Here is a 21,613-nt window from a genome sequence, read left to right as displayed (position 1 = left end):
AGAAAGACCACCCCATAAATGGGATCTCAAAGAAGTTTGGGCAGGACCTCTACATGTGCCCGAGCCCTCAACCGTCATTAAGGCCCAAAGAACCAGGAGGGCCGACCTAGAAAAGAAAGCACGCCACAGCAGCACAGAATAGTGTCCAAGACAAGGAGACCAACCGGTCTCGGACCTAGCGGTCCCAAAGGGAACTCCCAGGCTGAGACTCCCAGGCTCTGGACAGGAAGGTTACTCCAGAAGACTGCGGTGTCACGGTAGCGCAACCGACACAGTCAAGGGAAGAAGGAACACACCTTACTGGGGATTGTGCTGAGGGGGGAGGAGAGCAATGACAGGACCCAAACGACAGACTGTCACTAGACCGGTCGTCACCGGGCCATACCGAGCATAAACCCCTGCACAGAGGAGAGTGCCAAGGCTGCAAGAGCAGCAGTAGATAACCAAGAAACTGAAAGAGAGCCAGGCTGCAATAGTGGGCAGATGGCTCCAATTCAGCAGTAGAAAACACCCAGCAAAATAGTCCCCCTAGTGGAGGGGAAAACAAGGGGTGGTCGAGATTAAACTCAGGCGCCGACCATGCCAAGCCCCCTGATCCCCCTACTCCTGCAGAAGGGGGATAGACAAAGTGCGCCAGGTACTGTAGGAGCAGCAGATGGGCGCCAATGGAGCCAGTCCGGTCATGTGTAAGGCAACAGAGCAGGCGCCTCAGCCACCTTGAACTGACCGACGCCCCACCAGGCCCCATGCCAGAACAGAGGTGCTCAACCGCCGCAGTCCTGTGGAAACAAGACTACAGGAATGCCCGAGGCACACCTCACCAACAGAAAGGAAGGAGGGCTACACCCATACACAGGGACCGTAGTATACGTAGGGACACAGACATGGATACCTCATGATAGTGAGCTGCAGAAGAGAACAGAAGAGAAGTGCTGGCAGCTCCCGGCAAAAAAGGTGACCGCCAGAATAGAGACTTGCCGAGAGACAGTCTTAACCCCCCACTGCACTGTGGTTGTGACAGAAAAGAAATCCAAAAGAAAATAATTTCCTCTGTAGCCGCTAATAAATACTGGAAGGATTAAGATTTTTTAATAGAAGTCATTTACAAATTTGTTTAACTTTCAGGCACCAGTTGATTTAAAAAATAAAATAAAAATAAAGAAATAATACGTTTTCCACCAGAGTACCCCTTTTTTTTTCTGTCATGTGGACTCCCGGGACTGTGCTGTTGTCTGTAGTGCTGAACGTGGCAATGTCTGAAAGACTTCGAGAGGATGATTGAAAAAGTGGTTGAGCATGCGCACTGTCAGATCATTCACTCAGGAAATATCTCCAGTCTAGTGATCATGGGGGGGGGGGGTCAAGCAGTCGGACCCCAATTGATTAACGAGATATCCTGTGGATTGGCAATAACCTATAATCTTAGGATAACCCCTACAGGACAGGTTCACATACTTAAAAACTAATCATTCTGTGAGAAGTGTAACCACGGTGGACATATGAGGAGCTGCAGTTACCTTGAATGCTGCGGCCTCTTCCTGCAGGTGCGTGCTCTTCTGCTGCGTCTTGCCTTCAGACTCCTTCGCCTCTTTTATCTGCGGAGAATCAATAAAATAAGCCGACAGCATGTGCCACGAAAGCTTCCGATGTCAGACCACGCTGTTTGATCAGTTTACCTTTTGTTCAAACTCTGATATTTTCTCCAAAGCTTCACTCTTCTGTTTCATCAGTGCAGCGATCTTCTCCGCAAGTTGCTTTTCACTCACTGGAAGAAAATAAAAAAAACAGATGTAGATTCTGCGCAAAGATTCCAATAATAAGTGGGAAGAATTTTTGATTCTGGTCATAATAGCAGAGACCGAAAGGGGGCGCTTTAGTGTAAACTGAGAAGGTGAAAACAGCTTTTTAACTTCCAAGATATATACAGAGTTGGGATCACTTGAAGCTAAAGGGGTACTCCGGTGGAAAACATTTTTTTTATATCAACTGGTGCCAGAAAGTTAAACAGATTTGTAAATTACTTCTATTAAAAAATCTTTGCCCTTCCAGTACTTTTTAGCAGCTATATGCTACAGAGGAAATTCTTTTCTTTTTGAATTTATTTTTTGTCTTGTCCACAGTGCTCTTTGCTGACACCTCTGTCCGTGTCAGAAACTGTCCAAAGCAGAATAGGGTTGCTATGGGGATTTTCTCTGCTCTGGACAGTTCCTGATACGGTGATAAGGTGTCAGCAGAGAGCACTGTGGACAAGACTAAAAATAAATTCAAAAAGAAAAGAATTTCCTCTGTAGCATACAGCTGCTAAAAAGTACTGGAAGGATAAAGATTTTTTAATTTACAAATCTGTTTAACTTTCTGGCACCAGTTGATCAAAAAAGAAAAAAATATGTAAAGATTTACACCAGAGTACCCCTTTAAAGGCCAAAAAGACTGAGGCTGCGCTACTGATTCTGATAACAAAAAAAAATTCTCTCTTAATTTATGAAAACACGCACATTAATGTCAAGTATGTCAAATAAGTTAGTAAAGTTATTAACTACATCTTCATTACAACAGAGCATCACACAGAACTAAGAAGGAAGCTCGTCAAGATTTTTTTCAGTAGTGCGGCTCAGGTTCAGGCCTATGACTTTAAAGGGGTACTCCGGTGGGAAAAAATTTTTTTAAGATCAACTTTCGTATCAGGAACTGTCCAGAGCAAGAGAAAATCCCCATAGCAAACATATGCTGCTCTGGACAGTTCCTGACATGGACAGAGGTGTCAACAGAGAGCACTGTGGACAAGACAAAAAAAGAAATAAAAAAAAAAAAATCAAAGAATTTCCTCTGTAGCATACAGCTGCTAATAAGTACTGGAAGGATAAAGATTTTTTTTTTAATAGAAGTCATTTACAAATCTGTTTAACTTTCTGGCACCAGTTCATTAAAAAAAATAAAAAAAATAAAAAAAAAAAAGGTTTCCACCGGAGTACCCCTTTAAGCAGTTACAATTAGATGTGTTTTCAAGGAAAAATTAACTAATGGTCTGTCCATAGGAAAGGCCAGTCCATAGGATCTGTCCATAGGAAAGGCATGCCCGGCTGTCCGGGCAGGCTGGGAGTTGTAGTTTTGCAACAACTGGAGGGACCCTGGTTGGGAAACACTGCTCCAGCAGTGGCAAGACTACAACTCCCAGCAAGTCAGGGCATGCTGGGGGTTGTAGTTTTGCACTAGCTGGACCAGTGTTCCCCAACCAGGGTGTCTCCAGGTGTTGCAAAACTACATCTCCCAGCATGCCCGGACAGCCGAAGGCTGTCCGGGCATGCTGGGAGTTGTAGTTTTGCACCAGCTGGAGGCACCCTGGTTGGGGAACACTGAGCTGGAGGAACAACTGATAAACACTGGTATAAATCCCTGACCAGCCACACCAATCATCTGTTCTGTTGAAAAGCCTATGGCTCTGTACACTGTGTAATGGTGCGGCTCAGTTATTGCAGCTCAACTCCCATAAACTTCACCAATTGATGGACCATCCCACAGATAGACAATAAATCCAATAATTATATATATTTTTTTTTACCTAGCTATAATGTACACTTAAGATTTTATATATGTTTTTTCATTTTCTGCTAAAAAAATAAATATATATATATATATATATATATATATATATATATATATTAAAAAAAAGTTCCCATCTTAAAAACACCCACAAACTATTTGCACAGCTGGCAAAAAAAAGTAATGTGCAAAGTTAAGACTAGTAGTGAGAAGCTGCGGTCGGGGGGAGTTTACTTTGTGCTGCGCCCACATCAAAGACCAAGCTGTTACAGCTCATCTCATACCAGGGCAGGTGGAAGGGCTGTGGTTACAGGAGGGAACTGAGAATTATGATGACATCACTACGAGAGAAGACATCGTGTAACGGTAAGTACCGTTGTCATCAGTGTCACCTGCACTACTTGTCTGTACCGGCAGGTTAGTGCGGGTGACACTGGTGACAGATTTCCTTTAAGGGTACGTTCACAAGAGCTGATTTACAGCGTATTTTACACTCCAGATCCGCCACTGAAGGACAACTGTATGGTGCCCTTAAATGTGCCTGCTCGCTGCGGCAATATGCAGCTCCGAGCAGTCACACTGCGGTGTGCGAGTCGCCGCGCATGCGCGGTATACTCGCACTCATCGCGGCCGCTCCCCCTGCTCAATGAGCTAGGCCGAGAGCTGCCGCGATGTGCGAGTATACTGCGCATGCGCGCGGCGACTCACACATCGCAGTGTGTCTGCTCGTAGCGGCGTATTGCCACTCCGAGCAGGGACATATAGGAGGTCCTTCAGCGGCGGATCCGCAGCAAAATACGCTGCGAAAATCCACTCGTCTGACCGTATCCTTAAGATTTCCCATCACAAGCGCAAACCATCCAACTTGAAGGAGCTGGAGCAGTTTTGCAAGGAGGAATGGGCAGAAATCCCAGTAGTAAGATGTGGGGAGGAAATTGGGGGAGATTTATCAAAACCTGTCCAAAGGAAAAGTTGCCCAGTTGCCCATAGCAACCAATCAGATCGCTTCTTTCATTTTGCAGAGGCCTTTTGTTAAAAATGAAAGAAGCGATCTGATTGGTTGCTATTGGCAACTTTTCCTTTGCACAGGTTTTGATAAAATCTCTCCCTAATTGAGACTTATCCAATGGCTTATTGCCACAAAAGGCGGCTCTACAAAGTATTGACTTTAGGGGGGGGTGAATAGTTATGCACATTGACTTTTTCTATTATTTTGTCCTATTTGTTGATTGCTTCACAATAAATAAAATAATTAAACATCTTCAAAGTTGTGGGTATGTTCTGTAAATTAAATGATCAAAATCCTCAAACAATCCATGTTAATTCCAGGTTGTGAGGCACCAAACTACGAAAAAAAAGTCAAGGGGGGTGAATAGTTTTGCAAGACACTAAGTTATTGGGGTAGTTAGTAGCAGTTTGCAATGGAATCAACAGGCCTGAAAAACAGCAGGGCCTAACATGTTGCCTGTCATGTTTTAAACAAGAGTATTTTGTAAAACAATAATGCAAAAAAAGTAGGACATTTTTTTTTATAAAGAAGAATGGGACAGTGCAGCAGAACCTTGCACCACAGCTAGTAAATAATACAGTGTTTGCAGGTAGGAGAAGATGTAAACTCTAAAGAGGACGCAGCGGCCTCTTGCAGGACATTTCTGCTGACGCAGCATCATGATACTGTCCTCAAGGTCAGAAGCACAAAACAAAAAAAAGGAGCAGGAGCTGCCACTACATAAACACAAAAGAGGCAACGACACCGGAGGAGGCAACAAGGCGACACCGAAGGAGGCAGCAAGGCGACACCGGAGGAGGCAGCAAGGCGACACAGGAGGAGGAGGCAGCAAGGCGACACAGGAGGAGGAGGCAGCAAGGCGACACAGGAGGAGGAGGCAGCAAGGCGACACAGGAGGAGGAGGCAGCAAGGCGACACAGGAGGAGGAGGCAGCAAGGCGACACAGGAGGAGGCAGCAAGGCGACACCGGAGGAGGCAGCAAGGCGACACCGGAGGAGGCAGCAAGGCGACACCGGAGGAGGCCGCAAGGCGACACAGGAGGAGGCCGCAAGGCGACACAGGAGGAGGCCGCAAGGCGACACAGGAGGAGGCCGCAAGGCGACACAGGAGGAGGCCGCAAGGCGACACAGGAGGAGGCCGCAAGGCGACACAGGAGGAGGCCCCAAGACGACACAGGAGGAGGCCCCAAGACGACACAGGAGGAGGCCCCAAGACAACAGAGGAGGAGGCAACAAGACAACAGAGGAGGCAGACCCTTAATCAGAACCATTACCTTGATACATTCTGCTCTTCACCTGTAAGAGAAGAGATCATCCGTATTACTATCACACGTTCCCCTGACACATGTATCTACGATGACTGTGCTAAAAGGTCAGGGAGTTAGAGGCGGACGGCCAGTGAAAGGGAACACTCTGCAAATAAGATTAAGTGATTGCTAAGAAAAGCCTCCAGATGAATGCGGTGTGCTACAGGGAACGCTCAACAGAGCAGGGGAAATAAACCAGCCTAAAAGTATAAAGCAGTGTTTCCCAACAAGGGTGCCTCCAGCTGTTGCAAAACTACAATCCCCAGCATGCCCGGACAGCCAACAGCTGTCCGGGCATGTTGGGAGTTGTAGTTTTGCAACAGCTGGAGGTAACCTGATTTGGGAACACTGGTATTAAAGGGGTACTCCGGTGGAAAACATTTTTTTTTTTTTTAATCAACTGGTGCCAGAAAGTTAAAAACAGATTTGTAAATTAGGAAAAACCAATAGTGAAAAATTGCCCGGACCTTCTAAGTGAGTAAATAATAGTATAGATATTAGATAAGGAAATTTAAAATAAATAATTGTCTGGATCGTGCTTCAATAATAATAATATAAACAATTTATTAAAATAAGATAAATAGACTATAATTAGTTACTTCTCACAGGGCCCATGTGAGAAGAACATATACAATAAAAACAACCTTTAAGTAATAATGTACGGTACATGGAATGTGAATAACAAAAATGAAGACAATATTAATGGCATAATGACAATATCACTGGCATATATTTAGTTACCATCTCCAGCGCCTGCCAGCGTCCTCTCGGCGATCTGAGACCATCGGCGCCTGCCAGCGTCAATCGCCACCGCTTCTACCAGGACCTTGCTGGATTTTACCATTACCACCTGGAACGTTGCACAGAGGACCCAGTGTACCGGCACCATCTACACACTGCGGTAACAGCGCCTCTTACCCAGGTTGCCACTATAAGGATCGGTAACATTCATTTGAAACTGTTGCAAATTGTTGAACTATTACAAGGATACATTATATTCTAAAGAGGGAAACGATTATACAGGCACCCTCAGCTATATTTCGCTTATTGTGCAGTTGGTGCCTAGATACCAGCGGTTAAACACCAGCTGCACATTAGAAACTAAATATATGCCAGTGATATTGTCATTATGCCATTAATATTGTCTTCATTTTTGTTATTCACATTTTTATGCACATTATTACTTAAAGGTTGTTTTTATTGTATATGTTCTTCTCACATGGGCCCTGTGAGAAGTAACTAATTATAGTCTGTTTATCTTATTTTAATAAATTGTTTATATTATTATTATTGAAGCACGATCCAGACAATTATTTATTTAAATTTCCTTATCTAATATCTATACTATTATTTACTCACTTAGAAGGTCCGGGCAATTTTTCACTATTGCTTTTTCCTTTTTTGTGCAATTAAGGTATAATTGCATGCCCTGGTTTGACCTCGGTGTGTACTATTTATTGTGAGCTGCACATACACCCCCTTTTTTTCTCAGATTTGTAAATTACTTCTATTAAAAAATCTTAATCCTTCAAGTACGTATTAGCAGCTATATGCTACAGAGGAAGTTATTTTCTTTTTGAAATTTTTTTTTGTCTTGTCCACAGTGCTCTCTGCTGACACCTGATGCCTGTATCAGAAACTGTTCAGTGCAGGAGAAAATACCCATAGCAAACCTATGCTGCTCTGGACAGTTCCTGACACGGACAGAGGTGTCAGCAGAGAGCACTGTGGACAAGACAAAAAAGAAATTCAAAAAGAAAATAATTTCCTCGGTAGCATACAGCTGCTAATAAGTACCGAAAGGATTAAGATTTTTAAATAGAAGTCATTTACAAATCTGTTTAACTTTCTGGCACCAGTTCATTTAAAAAAAGTTGTCCACCGGAGTACCCTTTAAGGGTAAAAGGGGTATTCCCGTTGTATACAATTATGTCATAACACAGCATACACCCGAGCTGCCATAACATTAATACCAGCAGCCTAATATTGTGCGAGTCCCCTCATGCTTTGACCCATCGAGGCCTGGACCCCATAGACCTGTAAACAGTCCTGAGGTATCAGAAGCTGATCCTGTAAGGTGTGAGGTTTGGCCTCCATGGATTAGACTTGTTTCTCCAGCACATCCCATAGATGATTGATCTAATTGAGATTTGGGGAATCTGGGGGGGGGCATTAAAGGGGTACTCCGCTGCTCAGCGTTTGGAAAGTCACGCCCCCTCCCATAGACTTGCATTGAGGGGCGGAGCTATGACGTCACAAGCTCCCAGCACCGGCTCCTGTGTTCGGAACCTGGTAAAAGAGGCCTCTGCCATTAGGGGACTCCCCTGCCATGAAGATGGAGACTTGGTCGGAACAATGTTTAGGTAGATGGTACATGTCACAGTAATGACCACATGATGCCATGGAACAATGGGCAAATGGCGGCACTTTTATCTTTCCATATCTCCCTATAGACCTCAATGGGGAAATGCGGGTCGCTTGTTCCCTAAGTCACTGACTTGGAGCAAACACCTATCCTGGATCCTAGAGAGGTACCAGACTGGCAGGGCGCCCCTCCATTTCAAATCCCCCGCCAGATTCCGTCCTTCCCGGTCAGAAGGCCGCAAGGACTTCCCTCTCCTGGTATTTAGAGACGGGGAGAGGTCGCCCAGACTTAGCGGCTGCCCCCATACAAAGGACTTTAAGCTGCTTTCAGGTACCCTGTATGTCTCAATTAGACCAGGGCCCCCACAGTCCACATACTTACATGCAAACTGCCCGAAGTACGGGACCCGTCCCCATCCGCAGGACAGGAAACCGAACTGGGGAATAGCAGCCCCTATGGTCCTTATATGCAAACTGTTTCCAGTTCCTGTCCTGAGGAAGGAGGCGGTCTCTCCAAAGGTGCCATCATAGGGAAAACATGAATGACTATCACAGTACTGTCATTCTCATAATAGGTCAAGGTTCCAAGGGTGGGAGCAAAAAATGGATAATAGGGGGTCCCTGACACGCTGGCCGCTTTTTCTGAGGGAAATAGCTTAATTTAAAAAAAAAGCAAACAGGGGTCAAAGACCCCCACTCTTCCAATAGGTGCAAATCCCCTATATGGGTACAATGGGAATACTCCTTATAAGCCTATATTACTTTCTTTCCATTTGTGGAAATACTATAGATAGGTCATTTATCTAGACAATATATATTACATTAAAGTGTACCTGTCGTTAGCAAAAACTTTTTATATAATGTAGATACGGTAATACCATTATATGTAGATTTGTAATATACATTGGGTTTAAAAAAGTGTATACTTTTGAGTGAAAAAAAAGTCTGTCCCTGCAGCTATTGTCTGTGTGTGTCTCTATGATGAGTCCAAATACAGGAAGGGAGGGCGGGACAAGCAGGGCTCTGTGCAGGCTCCTGGTCTGTCAATCATCAGCCTGTGTGAGCCGGGGGCATATCATAGAGCCCCGCTTGCCCTCACTGTACAGAGCCCCGCTTGCCCTCACTGTCCAGAGCCCCGCTTGTCCTCACTGTCCAGAGCCCCGCTTGTCCTCACTGTCCAGAGCCCCGCTTGTCCTCACTGTCCAGAGCCCCGCTTGTCCTCACTGTCCAGAGCCCCGCTTGTCCTCACTGTCCAGAGCCCCGCTTGTCCTCACTGTACAGTGCCCCGCTTGCCCTCACTGTACAGAGCCCCGCTTGTCCTCACTGTACAGAGCCCCGCTTGTCCTCACTGTACAGAGCCCCGCTTGTCCTCACTGTACAGTGCCCCGCTTATCCTCACTGTACAGTGCCCCGCTTGTCCTCACTGTACAGTGCCCCGCTTGCCCTCACTGTACAGAGCCCCGCTTGTCCTCACTGTACAGAGCCCCGCTTGTCCTCACTGTACAGAGCCCCGCTTGTCCTCACTGTACAGAGCTCTTTGCAGAGACACACAAACAATAGCTGCATGGTCAAAAATATACAAATTTTTTTAACCACTGTATATTACAAATATACATAAAATGTTATTTTCTAGATAATATACTATATAAAAAAGTTTTTGTTAATGACAGGTACACTTTAAAACATATCTACACAATAGAAGCACAGCACATACACACACCATACAATCTCCGCACACCGGGTTGGACACTACCGTTTATGGTGGACAGTGCACTCACCGACAGACATGTCCTCCAAAAGAAGATCAAGAAGGAGAGAATTCCCAGTAGGAAGGTGATGATGACCGGCTCCCAGTGCACACCATAGAAATCCGGCCCGGGCTGGAAGTCTTCAGGCAGAGACGAGACGAGCTGTAAGATCAACAGAGACATCCATAAATCCACAAGGACGGGAACAGAAATGCAGAATACATAGTAATAATGCACCGTCCTGTATTACACAAAGACTAGGCTGCCCATGGATGCTAAGAGTTGTAGTTCTGCAACAGCTAGAGCAGAGTTTCGAAGCCAGTGTGTCTGCAGATGTTGCAAAACTACAAGTAACTGCCCAGAAAGCCGAAGGCTGTCTGGGCCTGCTGGGAGTTGTAGTTTTGCAACAGCTGGAGGCACCCTGGTGGGGAAACACTGAGCTAGAGAGTAGTTCTCATAATCAGTGAGAGTCTGAGTGTTCACTTCTCCCAACTCATTCTAGTGATCTGTCAGGGTCCGAGTATTTATTTCTCCCACCTCATTCTAGTGCTTTGTCGGGGTCTGAGTGTTCCCTTCTTCCAGCTTATTCTCTTTGAAGGTCTGAACACTCAGACCCCGACGGATCAAAACTTTTGATAACCCTCCACAACTTATAAAAAGCTTTTATTATACGACGGTGCCATTTAACAATGTATAAAAGAGTTTTGCGATAAAGCTTATATATCAAACTAAATTTCAAGCTATAGTTCTTAAAAGACAAATGACATTCAAATTCAGCATGCTGGGAGTTGTAGTTTCAAAACAAGTACAGAGCCAAAGGTTGGAGGGCGCTGCTCTAAAATCAACATACAGTAACCCCCCCGACATGTGATGGCCCTAACATATGATCAAATCGACATACCATGCTTTTATATGTCGGGGTCATCGCATTAACTGCTATCCGACAGCGCAAAAGGTTTAAGCTGCTGTCGGACAGCAGTTTAAGCATCCCGGACAGGTTCACTTACCACTTCGCCGTCCTCCGGCGTCTTCTGCATCTTCTCCGGGGTCCGGGCCTCGCTTTCCGGCGTCGTTATTCCATCGCTGCACACGCCCTCCCGGCGCCGCAACATAATAACGTCACCAGAAAGCGAGGCCCCGACACCGGAGAAGATGCGGAAAAAGCCGGAGGATCCCAAAGAAGACACCGGAGCAGCGGGACAGCATCGGGAGCCCCTGGGACAGCATCGGGAGCGGTGAGGACGCGGTCCGGAGCGGCGGGGACAGGAGAGTACAGCTTCCTATACTTTACATTGCACGAATCCCTCAACATACGATGGATTCGACAAACGATGGGTCGTTTGGAACGAATTACCATCGTATGTTGAGGGACCACTGTATTCTTAATCTTTGCCGCCCAGTGCAAGAAAAAGTGCTGAGTCACACTATCCCCAGGTGGCACTAAACGGCTATGTAAATGTTTACACAGAGTACGATAGAGCGGAGGTCACACTTACTATATGGAAGGAGTATGATAGAGCGGAGGTCACACTTACTATATGGAAGGAGTATGATAGAGCGGAGGTCACACTTACTATATGGAAGGAGTATAATAGAGCGGAGGTCACACTTACTATATGGAAGGAGTATAATAGAGCGGAGGTCACACTTACTATATGGAAGGAGTATAATAGAGCGGAGGTCACACTTACTATATGGAAGGAGTATAATAGAGCAGAGGTCACACTTACTATATGGAAGGAGTATAATAGAGCGGAGGTCACACTTACTATATGGAAGGAGTATAATAGAGCAGAGGTCACACTTACTATATGTAAGGAGTATAATAGAGCGGAGGTCACACTTACTATATGGAAGGAGTATAATAGAGCGGAGGTCACTTACTATATGGAAGGAGTATAATAGAGCGGAGGTCACACTTACTATATGGAAGGAGTATAACAGAGCGGAGGTCACACTTACTATATGGAAGGAGTATAATAGAGCGGAGGTCACTTACTATATGGAAGGAGTATAATAGAGCGGAGGTCACACTTACTATATGGAAGGAGTAGGATAGAGTGGAGGTCACACTTACTATATGGAAGGAGTATAATAGAGCGGAGGTCACACTTACTATATGGAAGGAGTATAATAGAGCGGAGGTCACACTTACTATATGGAAGGAGTATGATAGAGCGGAGGTCACACTTACTATATGGAAGGAGTATAATAGAGCGGAGGTCACACTTACTATATGGAAGGAGTATAATAGAGCAGAGGTCACACTTACTATATGTAAGGAGTATAATAGAGCGGAGGTCACACTTACTATATGGAAGGAGTATAATAGAGCGGAGGTCACACTTACTATATGGAAGGAGTATAATAGAGCGGAGGTCACACTTACTATATGGAAGGAGTATAATAGAGCGGAGGTCACACTTACTATATGTAAGGAGTATGATAGAGCGGAGGTCACTTACTATATGTAAGGAGTATGATAGAGCGGAGGTGACACTTACTATATGGAAGGAGTATGATAGAGCGGAGGTCACACTTACTATATGGAAGGAGTATAACAGAGCGGAGGTCACACTTACTATATGGAAGGAGTATAATAGAGCGGAGGTCACTTACTATATGGAAGGAGTATAATAGAGCGGAGGTCACACTTACTATATGGAAGGAGTATAACAGAGCGGAGGTCACACTTACTATATGGAAGGAGTATAATAGAGCGGAGGTCACTTACTATATGGAAGGAGTATAATAGAGCGGAGGTCACACTTACTATATGGAAGGAGTAGGATAGAGTGGAGGTCACACTTACTATATGGAAGGAGTATAATAGAGCAGAGGTCACACTTACTATATGGAAGGAGTAGGATAGAGCGGAGGTCACACTTACTATATGGAAGGAGTATAATAGAGCAGAGGTCACACTTACTATATGGAAGGAGTATGATAGAGCGGAGGTCACACTTACTATATGGAAGGAGTATAATAGAGCGGAGGTCACACTTACTATATGGAAGGAGTATGATAGAGCGGAGGTCACACTTACTATATGGAAGGAGTAGGATAGAGCGGAGGTCACACTTACTATATGGAAGGAGTATGATAGAGCGGAGGTCACACTTACTATATGGAAGGAGTATGATAGAGCGGAGGTCACACTTACTATTATGGAAGGAGTATAATAGAGCGGAGGTCACACTTACTATATGGAAGGAGTATGATAGAGCGGAGGTCACACTTACTATATGGAAGGAGTATGATAGAGCGGAGGTCACACTTACTATATGGAAGGAGTAGGATAGAGCGGAGGTCACACTTACTATATGGAAGGAGTATAATAGAGCAGAGGTCACACTTACTATATGGAAGGAGTATGATAGAGCGGAGGTCACACTTACTATATGGAAGGAGTAGGATAGAGGCGGAGGTCACACTTACTATATGGAAGGAGTATGATAGAGCGGAGGTCACACTTACTATATGGAAGGAGTATGATAGAGCGGAGGTCACACTTACTATATGGAAGGAGTATAATAGAGCGGAGGTCACACTTACTATATGGAAGGAGTATAATAGAGCGGAGGTCACACTTACTATATGGAAGGAGTATAATAGAGCAGAGGTCACACTTACTATATGGAAGGAGTATAATAGAGCAGAGGTCACACTTACTATATGGAAGGAGTATGATAGAGCGGAGGTCACACTTACTATATGGAAGGAGTTATAATAGAGCGGAGGTCACACTTACTATATGGAAGGAGTATAACAGAGCGGAGGTCACACTTACTATATGGAAGGAGTATAATAGAGCAGAGGTCACACTTACTATATGGAAGGAGTATGATAGAGCGGAGGTCACACTTACTATATGGAAGGAGTATAATAGAGCGGAGGTCACACTTACTATATGGAAGGAGTATGATAGAGCAGAGGTCACACTTACTATATGGGAAGGAGTATAATAGAGCGGAGGTCACACTTACTATATGGAAGGAGTATAATAGAGCGGAGGTCACACTTACTATATGGAAGGAGTATAATAGAGCGGAGGTCACACTTACTATATGGAAGGAGTATAACAGAGCGGAGGTCACACTTACTATATGTGGAAGGAGTATAACAGAGCGGAGGTCCACACTTACTATATGGAAGGAGTATGATAGAGCGGAGGTCACACTTACTATATGGAAGGAGTATAATAGAGCGGAGGTCACTTACTATATGGAAGGAGTATAATAGAGCGGAGGTCACACTTACTATTTGGCAGGAGTTTGATAGAGCGGAGGTCACACTTACTATATGGAAGGAGTATGATAGAGCGGAGGTCACACTTACTATATGGAAGGAGTATAACAGAGCAGAGGTCACACTTACTATATGGAAGGAGTATAACAGAGCGGAGGTCACACTTACTATATGGAAGGAGTATAACAGAGCGGAGGTCACACTTACTATATGGAAGGGAGTATAACAGAGCGGAGGTCACACTTACTATATGTAAGGAGTATAATAGAGCGGAGGTCACACTTACTATATGGAAGGAGTATGATAGAGCGGAGGTCACTTACTATATGGAAGGAGTATGATAGAGCGGCGGTCACACTTACTATATGGAAGGAGTATAATAGAGCGGAGGTCACACTTACTATATGGAAGGAGTATGATAGAGCGGAGGTCACACTTACTATATGGAAGGAGTATGATAGAGCGGAGGTCACACTTACTATATGGAAGGAGTATGATAGAGTGGAGGTCACACTTACTATATGGAAGGAGTATGATAGAGCGGAGGTCACTTACTATATGGAAGGGAGTATGATAGAGCGGCGGTCACACTTACTATATGGAAGGAGTATGATAGAGCGGAGGTCACACCTGCTATATGGATGGGGGAGGGGATTGTTATCAGCTATAGAGTGCTGAGACCGTTCTTATTTACTCATCCATTGGTTGCACCAAAGAAGCCAGGCTGCTCCACTTTGGCACTAATCCAAGCAGACACCACCCAAAATACAGTGTGAATTGTGTCTCATCATAAATTGCAAAGAGGAAAGGGAGACTCATAGTCCTCAGCATCAGTCAGTGAAAAGGAAGGAAAAAGAAAAAAAAGGAGGTTTGTAGGAGGAGAAAGTGTCCTTTATGGGGGGCAGATCACACAGGTGTTACTATCAGTGTAGATAGGGAGGACAGTATGGGGGAAGATAGAAAATAACACAAGGCTATGTATGAGTGTGGAAAGAAAGTAGATCATCCACAGCAGACTCTACAGGGGAGGAAGAGGAGTCACAGTCTTCAGCATCAGTTAAAGCATCCAAGTCTTCAAGGAGCGGGCAGATCACAAAGGCGTTATTATGTCAGTGTAGATAGGTAGGACAGTCTGGAGGGGTTGGGGTGCAAGGAGGAGGGGGAATGTAAATAACACAGGGCAGTATATGAGTGTAGAAAGAAAGCAGAGAATCCACAGCAGACGCTGCAGGGGGTGGAAGAGGAGTAACATAGTTCTTCAGCATCAGTTAAAGCATCAAGTCTTCAAGGAGGGGGCAGATCACACAGGCGTTATTATGTCAGTGTAGATAGGTAGGACAGTCTGGAGGGGTTGGGGTGCAAGGAGGAGGGGGAATGTAAACAACACAGGGCAGTATATGAGTGTAGAAAGAAAGCAGAGAATCCACAGCAGACGCTGCAGGGGGTGGAAGAGGAGTAACATAGTTCTTCAGCATCAGTTAAAGCATCCAAGTCTTCAAGGAGGGGGCAGATCACACAGGCGTTACTATGTCAGTGTAGATAGGGACGACAGTCCGGGGGGGGGGGGGGGGGGGGGGGGTTGGGGTGCGAAGAGGGGGAATGTAAATAATACAGGGCAGTATGGGAGTGTAGAAAGAAAGCAGAGAATCCACAGCAGACTCTGCAGGGGAAAGGAGGCAGGGGGGGGGGGGGGGGGGTCACAGTCCTCAGCATAAGTGTGTGGCAGTGCAAAGGAAAAGAAAGGTTTGTAGAAGACAGCATTCCAGTGCATGAAAGCTATGGTGGGCAGGGGTATCGTAGACACACAGGCTTTACATCAAACTGAATTACTAAGAGGGACACGAGGGAAAAGTCGAACCTTGAACAGGTAAGTCTAAATTAAGTGATGATATATAGTGCAACATTTTTAAGTCAAGGTAACATATGCAAAAATTTATCTATTTCCTTGTTAGAGGTGTCCATAGCCTATAAAAACCCCTCTTTGGGGCAGCAGACATCAGGGGGCACAACGTGCCCCCTGACGTCTGCTGCCCCAAAGAGGGGGACGTGTTTAGGTTGTTTCCAGAAACCATCAGTTTCTGAGCAGCTTTACTCCATTCCAGGAACCCTCCTGACACTATTAATAATAAGAACCCCCATAGACATCAATGAAGCCGTTATATGATCTGTATATACACGTGATTACTGTGATCCACTGACCCCACCCCCACTAACAGGCTGAACGCAGATCGCTGTCCGCTCCATAATCCCCGGCACAATGCAGTGTATTGTGGGGCTGCCCTATATAACTACAGACGTACTGACCTGGAGTATTCGGGACACCAGCAGACTGTATAAGGTTGGGAGGGTCCCCAGGACGCCCAGGTCTGGCCCCGGGTCCAGTGACGGGGAAGGGTCTTCTTGCTCCATCTCATCCATAACAGGATGGGCCGGCGGTGGGATCAGGGGACCTGGTGAGGGTCTCCACAGACCAATGTAATGTGATTAAAAAGAGGATGATGGGTCTCCACTAGACAGGCAGCCATGACACCCACACAGCTCAGCTACACCGACTCCTCACCACTGTACAGTCAGGTGCACCTGTGACACACAGCACATCACTCAGTAGTAACGGCGGCCATATTGGCTCTCACTCAGCTTTCCTGACATGTTGGCTCCTGTATGATCAGATCCTGTTACCCATGCCGGACCCAATAGTAAAGTGTTGGCACAGAGTTCTGTACAAGCTAGTGCTCTCTGTGATCAGCCACCTCAGTCTGGGCATTGGGGATGTATATAAAGCAAATAACTCTCTCATACACCCTCTGTATATAATACACTAGAGCTGGGCGGTATGACCAAAAAAGTGTCTCACGGTATTTTTGTAAATTATGGCGGCACCATGGTATTTAACGGTATCCCCCCCCCTGCCCATCATGTGACCTGCGAGCGCCGCTTCTCTCCCCCCAAATAATTATCAGCAGCTGTGCTGTACTATCCTGTGCCCGGGCTGCAAAAAAATAAACAAAATAAACTTTAACTCACCTTCCAACGTTCCCCCGATGCTCCGGAACCGGCCTCACGGTCCTTCGCTGTTCTTGCTGCTTCCTGGGGAAGGGAACGTCACAGAGCTGTCAGCGTATCACCGGCCGCAGCGATGTCCCGCCTCGGCCGGTGATAGGCTGAGCGCACTGTCATGTAAGAAGCCGGCCGGCGATACGCTGACTACCGGGGGGGGGAGGGGGGGTGAGAGAAGCAGCGCTCGCGGGTCACATAGAATTAGTTCGCCAATGTGGGGGACAGCGCAGCACTGGGCTGATAAACCAGGGGGGAGAGAAGCAGAACAGCGTCTGCGGATCACATGATTAGTTGCCCGATGTGCGCAGGGACAGTGCGCAGCGGCTGATAATTCATTCATTGGAGGGGGGGGGGGGGCTAGTGCTGGGCGATATGACCAAAAATGAGTATCACGGTATTTTTTTTTTTTACATTGAGACTTGTATTGAGGTGGCGTAGCGGAACTAAATGGGCTTTTGGAACTAAATGATCTGAACACTGGGGCAGTGGAGTACCCTTTTAAATAGATGTAACAAACAACCCCACAGCTGTTGTAAAACTACAACTCCCAGCATGTTGGATTATATAGTAGTGTATAGTATAGGTCAGTGTTTCCCAACTAGGGGTGCCTCCAGCTGTTGCAAAACTATAACTCCCAGCATGTTGGACTATATAGTAGTGTATAGTATAGGTCAGTGTTTCCCAACTAGGGGTGCCTCCAGCTGTTGCAAAACAATAACTCCCAGCATGTTGGACTATATAGTAGTGTATAGTATAGGTCAGTGTTTCCCAACTAGGGGTGCCTCCAGCTGTTGCAAAACAATAACTCCCAGCATGTTGGACTATATAGTAGTGTATAGTATAGGTCAGTGTTTCCCAACTAGGGGTGCCTCCAGCTGTTGCAAAACAATAACTCCCAGCATGTTGGACTATATAGTAGTGTATAGTATAGGTCAGTGTTTCCCAACTAGGGGTGCCTCCAGCTGTTGCTAAACAATAACTCCCAGCATGTTGGACTATATAGTAGTGTATAGTATAGGTCAGTGTTTCCCAACTAGGGGTGCCTCCAGCTGTTGCAAAACTATAACTCCCAGCATGTTGGACTATATAGTAGTATATAGTATAGGTCAGTGTTTCCCAACTAGGGGTGCCTCCAGCTGTTGCAAAACTACAACTCCCAGCATGTTGGACTATATAGTAGTGTATAGTATAGGTCAGTGTTTCCCAACTAGGGGTGCCTCCAGCTGTTGCAAAACAATAACTCCCAGCATTTTGGACTATATAGTAGTGTATAGTATAGGTCAGTGTTTCCCAACCAGGGGTGCCTCCAGCTGTTGCAAAACAATAACTCCCAGCATGTAGGACTATATAGTAGTATATAGTATAGGTCAGCGTTTCCCAACTAGGGGGGCCTCCAGCTGTTGCAAAACTACTACTCCCAGCATGTTGGACTATATAGTAGTGTATAGTATAGGTCAGTGTTTCCCAACTCGAGGTGCCTCCAGCTGTTGCAAAACTACTACTCCCAGCATGCCCGGACAGCCGTTGGCTGTCCGGGCATGCTGGGAGTTGTAGTTTTGCAACAGCTGGAGGGCCTACTGTAGGTATAGTATATTATACAGACCCCCGTCCATCCCAGAACCCTGACTCACCTTCCCAGTTGCTGCAGGGACCGTCCGGGGAGGGTGGTCCGGGCCATCCATCCTTCCTGTAGTGTCCGGCGGCATTCGGGGTGGAGGGTGAACCGGTCAGGACTGTCCTTCTCCGGGGGTCCTCTTCTCCACTCTGGGCAGGCTCCGGCCTAGTAACACTGCATAGACGCCGCTGCGCAGTGAAGCACCTGACGTCACGGACGTAGCAGCGTCTATGCAGCGTACTAGGCCGGAGCCTGCCCGGAGTGGAGAAGAGGACCCCCGGAGAAGAAGGACAGCCCGGACCGGTTCACCCTCCACCCGGAATGCTGCCGGACACTACAGGAAGGATGGATGGCCCGGACCACCCCCATTACGGGTAAATTTAATTTTTTTTATTGACTCGGAGGGTGGGGGAGGGGCCCGACCGGTATAGCGGTATGGGCAAAAATCCATACCGTGGGAGGAAAAAAAAAAAAAACGGTATCCGGTGCATACCGGTATACCGCTCAGCACTAGGGGGGGCCCAACCGATATTGCGGTATGGAAAAAATATTGTGCAGGAAAAAAAATTCCGTATTCTGTGTGAACTGGTAAACTGCCCAGCACTATAATACACTCTCCCTGTATATTAGGCAGGGTTCACACTGCGTCTTTGCAGTACAGTTACCGTATAGGTTTTCAATTAGAAAACCGTATGGAACCGTATTGAAAACCGTATGCATTTAATCTCCATTGAAAACCGTATGCCAAAAGATGCACCAGGTTGTGTCAGTTTTGCATCCTGTACGGTTTTGTCAGTTTTTTTCCCGTACCCAAGAGCGTAACCTACCATGGTTTTTGGTCCGGGTGAAAAACGTATTGAAACAGAATACGTTTTTTTTTTAAACATAGGAGTCAATGGGAACCGTACAGAACTGTATGTGCGTACGGTTCCATCCGGTTTTCACCATATGGTTTTTGACTTTGCATAGTTTTTCAAACAAGTAAAACTTTATTCATAATAATGTGAAAAGTTAAAAACGTATAATTTTTTTTTCTTAAAAAAAAAAACGGATGCAACCGGACATCATTTTTCAAACCTTATACAGGTTAAAATTTGTACACACGTTTTGATACAGTTTTTAGTCCGGTTTTGAGGAATCCGTTTTTCATCCAAAAACCTGATACGGGAACTGTACTGCAAAACTGTATCAAAATGTGTGTATAAATTTTAACCCGTATACAGTTTGAAAAATTATGTCCGGTTACATCAGTTTTCAAGAAAAACAAAACGTACACGTTTTTAACTTTTCACTTGTTTGATTGAAATTCCAAGAAAAAAAATGTCAGTGTCAAAAACCGTATGGTGCAAACCGTATGGAACCGTACGCACATACAGTTCTGTACAGTTCCCATTGACTCCCATGTTTAAAAAAAAAAAAAAGGATACGGTTTCCATACGTTTTTTTTCACCCGTCCCAAAAACTGTGGTAGGCTATGGTTTTGGGTACAGGAAAAAATGGACAAAACCGTACAAGACGCAAAACGGACACAACCGGATGCATCATTTGTCATACGGTTTTCAATGGAGAGTCAATGCGTACGGTTTTCAATACGGTTGCGTACGGTTTTCACTTTGAAAACTTATACGAGAACTATATAGTAAAATGTGATGTGAATGCAGCCCAACACACACTCTATATAATGCACTTTCCCTGTATATTACACACTCTATATAATGCACTTTCCCTGCACATTACACACACTCTAAATAAGGCCCTTTCCCTGTACATTACACACCTTCTATATAATGCACTTTCCCTGTACATTACACACCCTCTATATAAGGCACTTTCCCTGTACATTACACACCCTCTATATAAGGCACTTTCCCTGTACATTACACACCTTCTATATAATGCACTTTCCCTGTACATTACACACCCTCTATATAAGGCACTTTCCCTGTACATTACACACACTCTATATAAGGCCCTTTCCCTGCACATTACACACACTCTATATAAGGCCCTTTCCCTGTACATTACACACCCTCTATATAATGCACTTTCCCTGTACATTACACACCCTCTATATAATGCCCTTTCCCTGTACATTACACACCCTCTATATAATGCACTTTCCCTGTACATTACACACACTCTATATAATGCCCTTTCCCTGTACATTACACACACTCTATATAAGGCACTTTCCCTGTATATTACACACACTCTATATAATGCACTTTCCCTATACATCCTTATACAGTACATTACACACACTATACCTGTATATTACACACACACACACACTATACCTGAATATTACACACACTATACCTGTATATTACACACACACACACACACTATACCTGAATATTACACACACTATACCTGTATATTACACACACACTATACCTGAATATTACACACACTATACCTGTATATTACACACACACTATACCTGTATATTACACACACACACACACACTATACCTGTATATTACACACACACTATACCTGTATATTACACACACACTATACCTGTATATTACACACACACACTATACCTGTATATTACACACACACACTATACCTGTATATTACACACACACACACACACTATACCTGTATATTACACACACACACACACTATACCTGTATATTACACACACACACACTATACCTGTATATTACACACACTAACACACACACACACTATACCTGTATATTACACACACTATACC

The 21,613-nt window shown here is 45.1% G+C and overlaps 1 protein-coding gene across 5 annotated transcripts in view; it reads right to left on the bottom strand.

The window, feature by feature from the left end:
• MIA3 (MIA SH3 domain ER export factor 3) overlaps positions 1-21,613 on the bottom strand; it is a 117,196-nt gene that overhangs the window by 43,144 nt on the left and 52,439 nt on the right. For all 5 annotated transcript variants that reach the window (XM_056568394.1, XM_056568392.1, XM_056568395.1 and 2 more), the window contains 4 exons: positions 9,998-10,129; positions 5,823-5,844; positions 1,677-1,765; positions 1,518-1,595 (listed from right to left, as the gene is read on the bottom strand). In XM_056568394.1, the coding sequence (XP_056424369.1) occupies positions 1,518-1,595; positions 1,677-1,765; positions 5,823-5,844; positions 9,998-10,129 (321 nt within the window). The remainder of the gene's footprint in view (positions 1-1,517; positions 1,596-1,676; positions 1,766-5,822; positions 5,845-9,997; positions 10,130-21,613) is intronic.

The sequence above is a fragment of the Hyla sarda genome, chromosome 3 (genome assembly GCF_029499605.1).
Source record: "Hyla sarda isolate aHylSar1 chromosome 3, aHylSar1.hap1, whole genome shotgun sequence".
Taxonomy (NCBI): domain Eukaryota; kingdom Metazoa; phylum Chordata; class Amphibia; order Anura; family Hylidae; genus Hyla; species Hyla sarda.
Note: the sequence above shows the minus strand (reverse complement) of the source record. Positions and strands in the feature narration are given on the sequence as shown.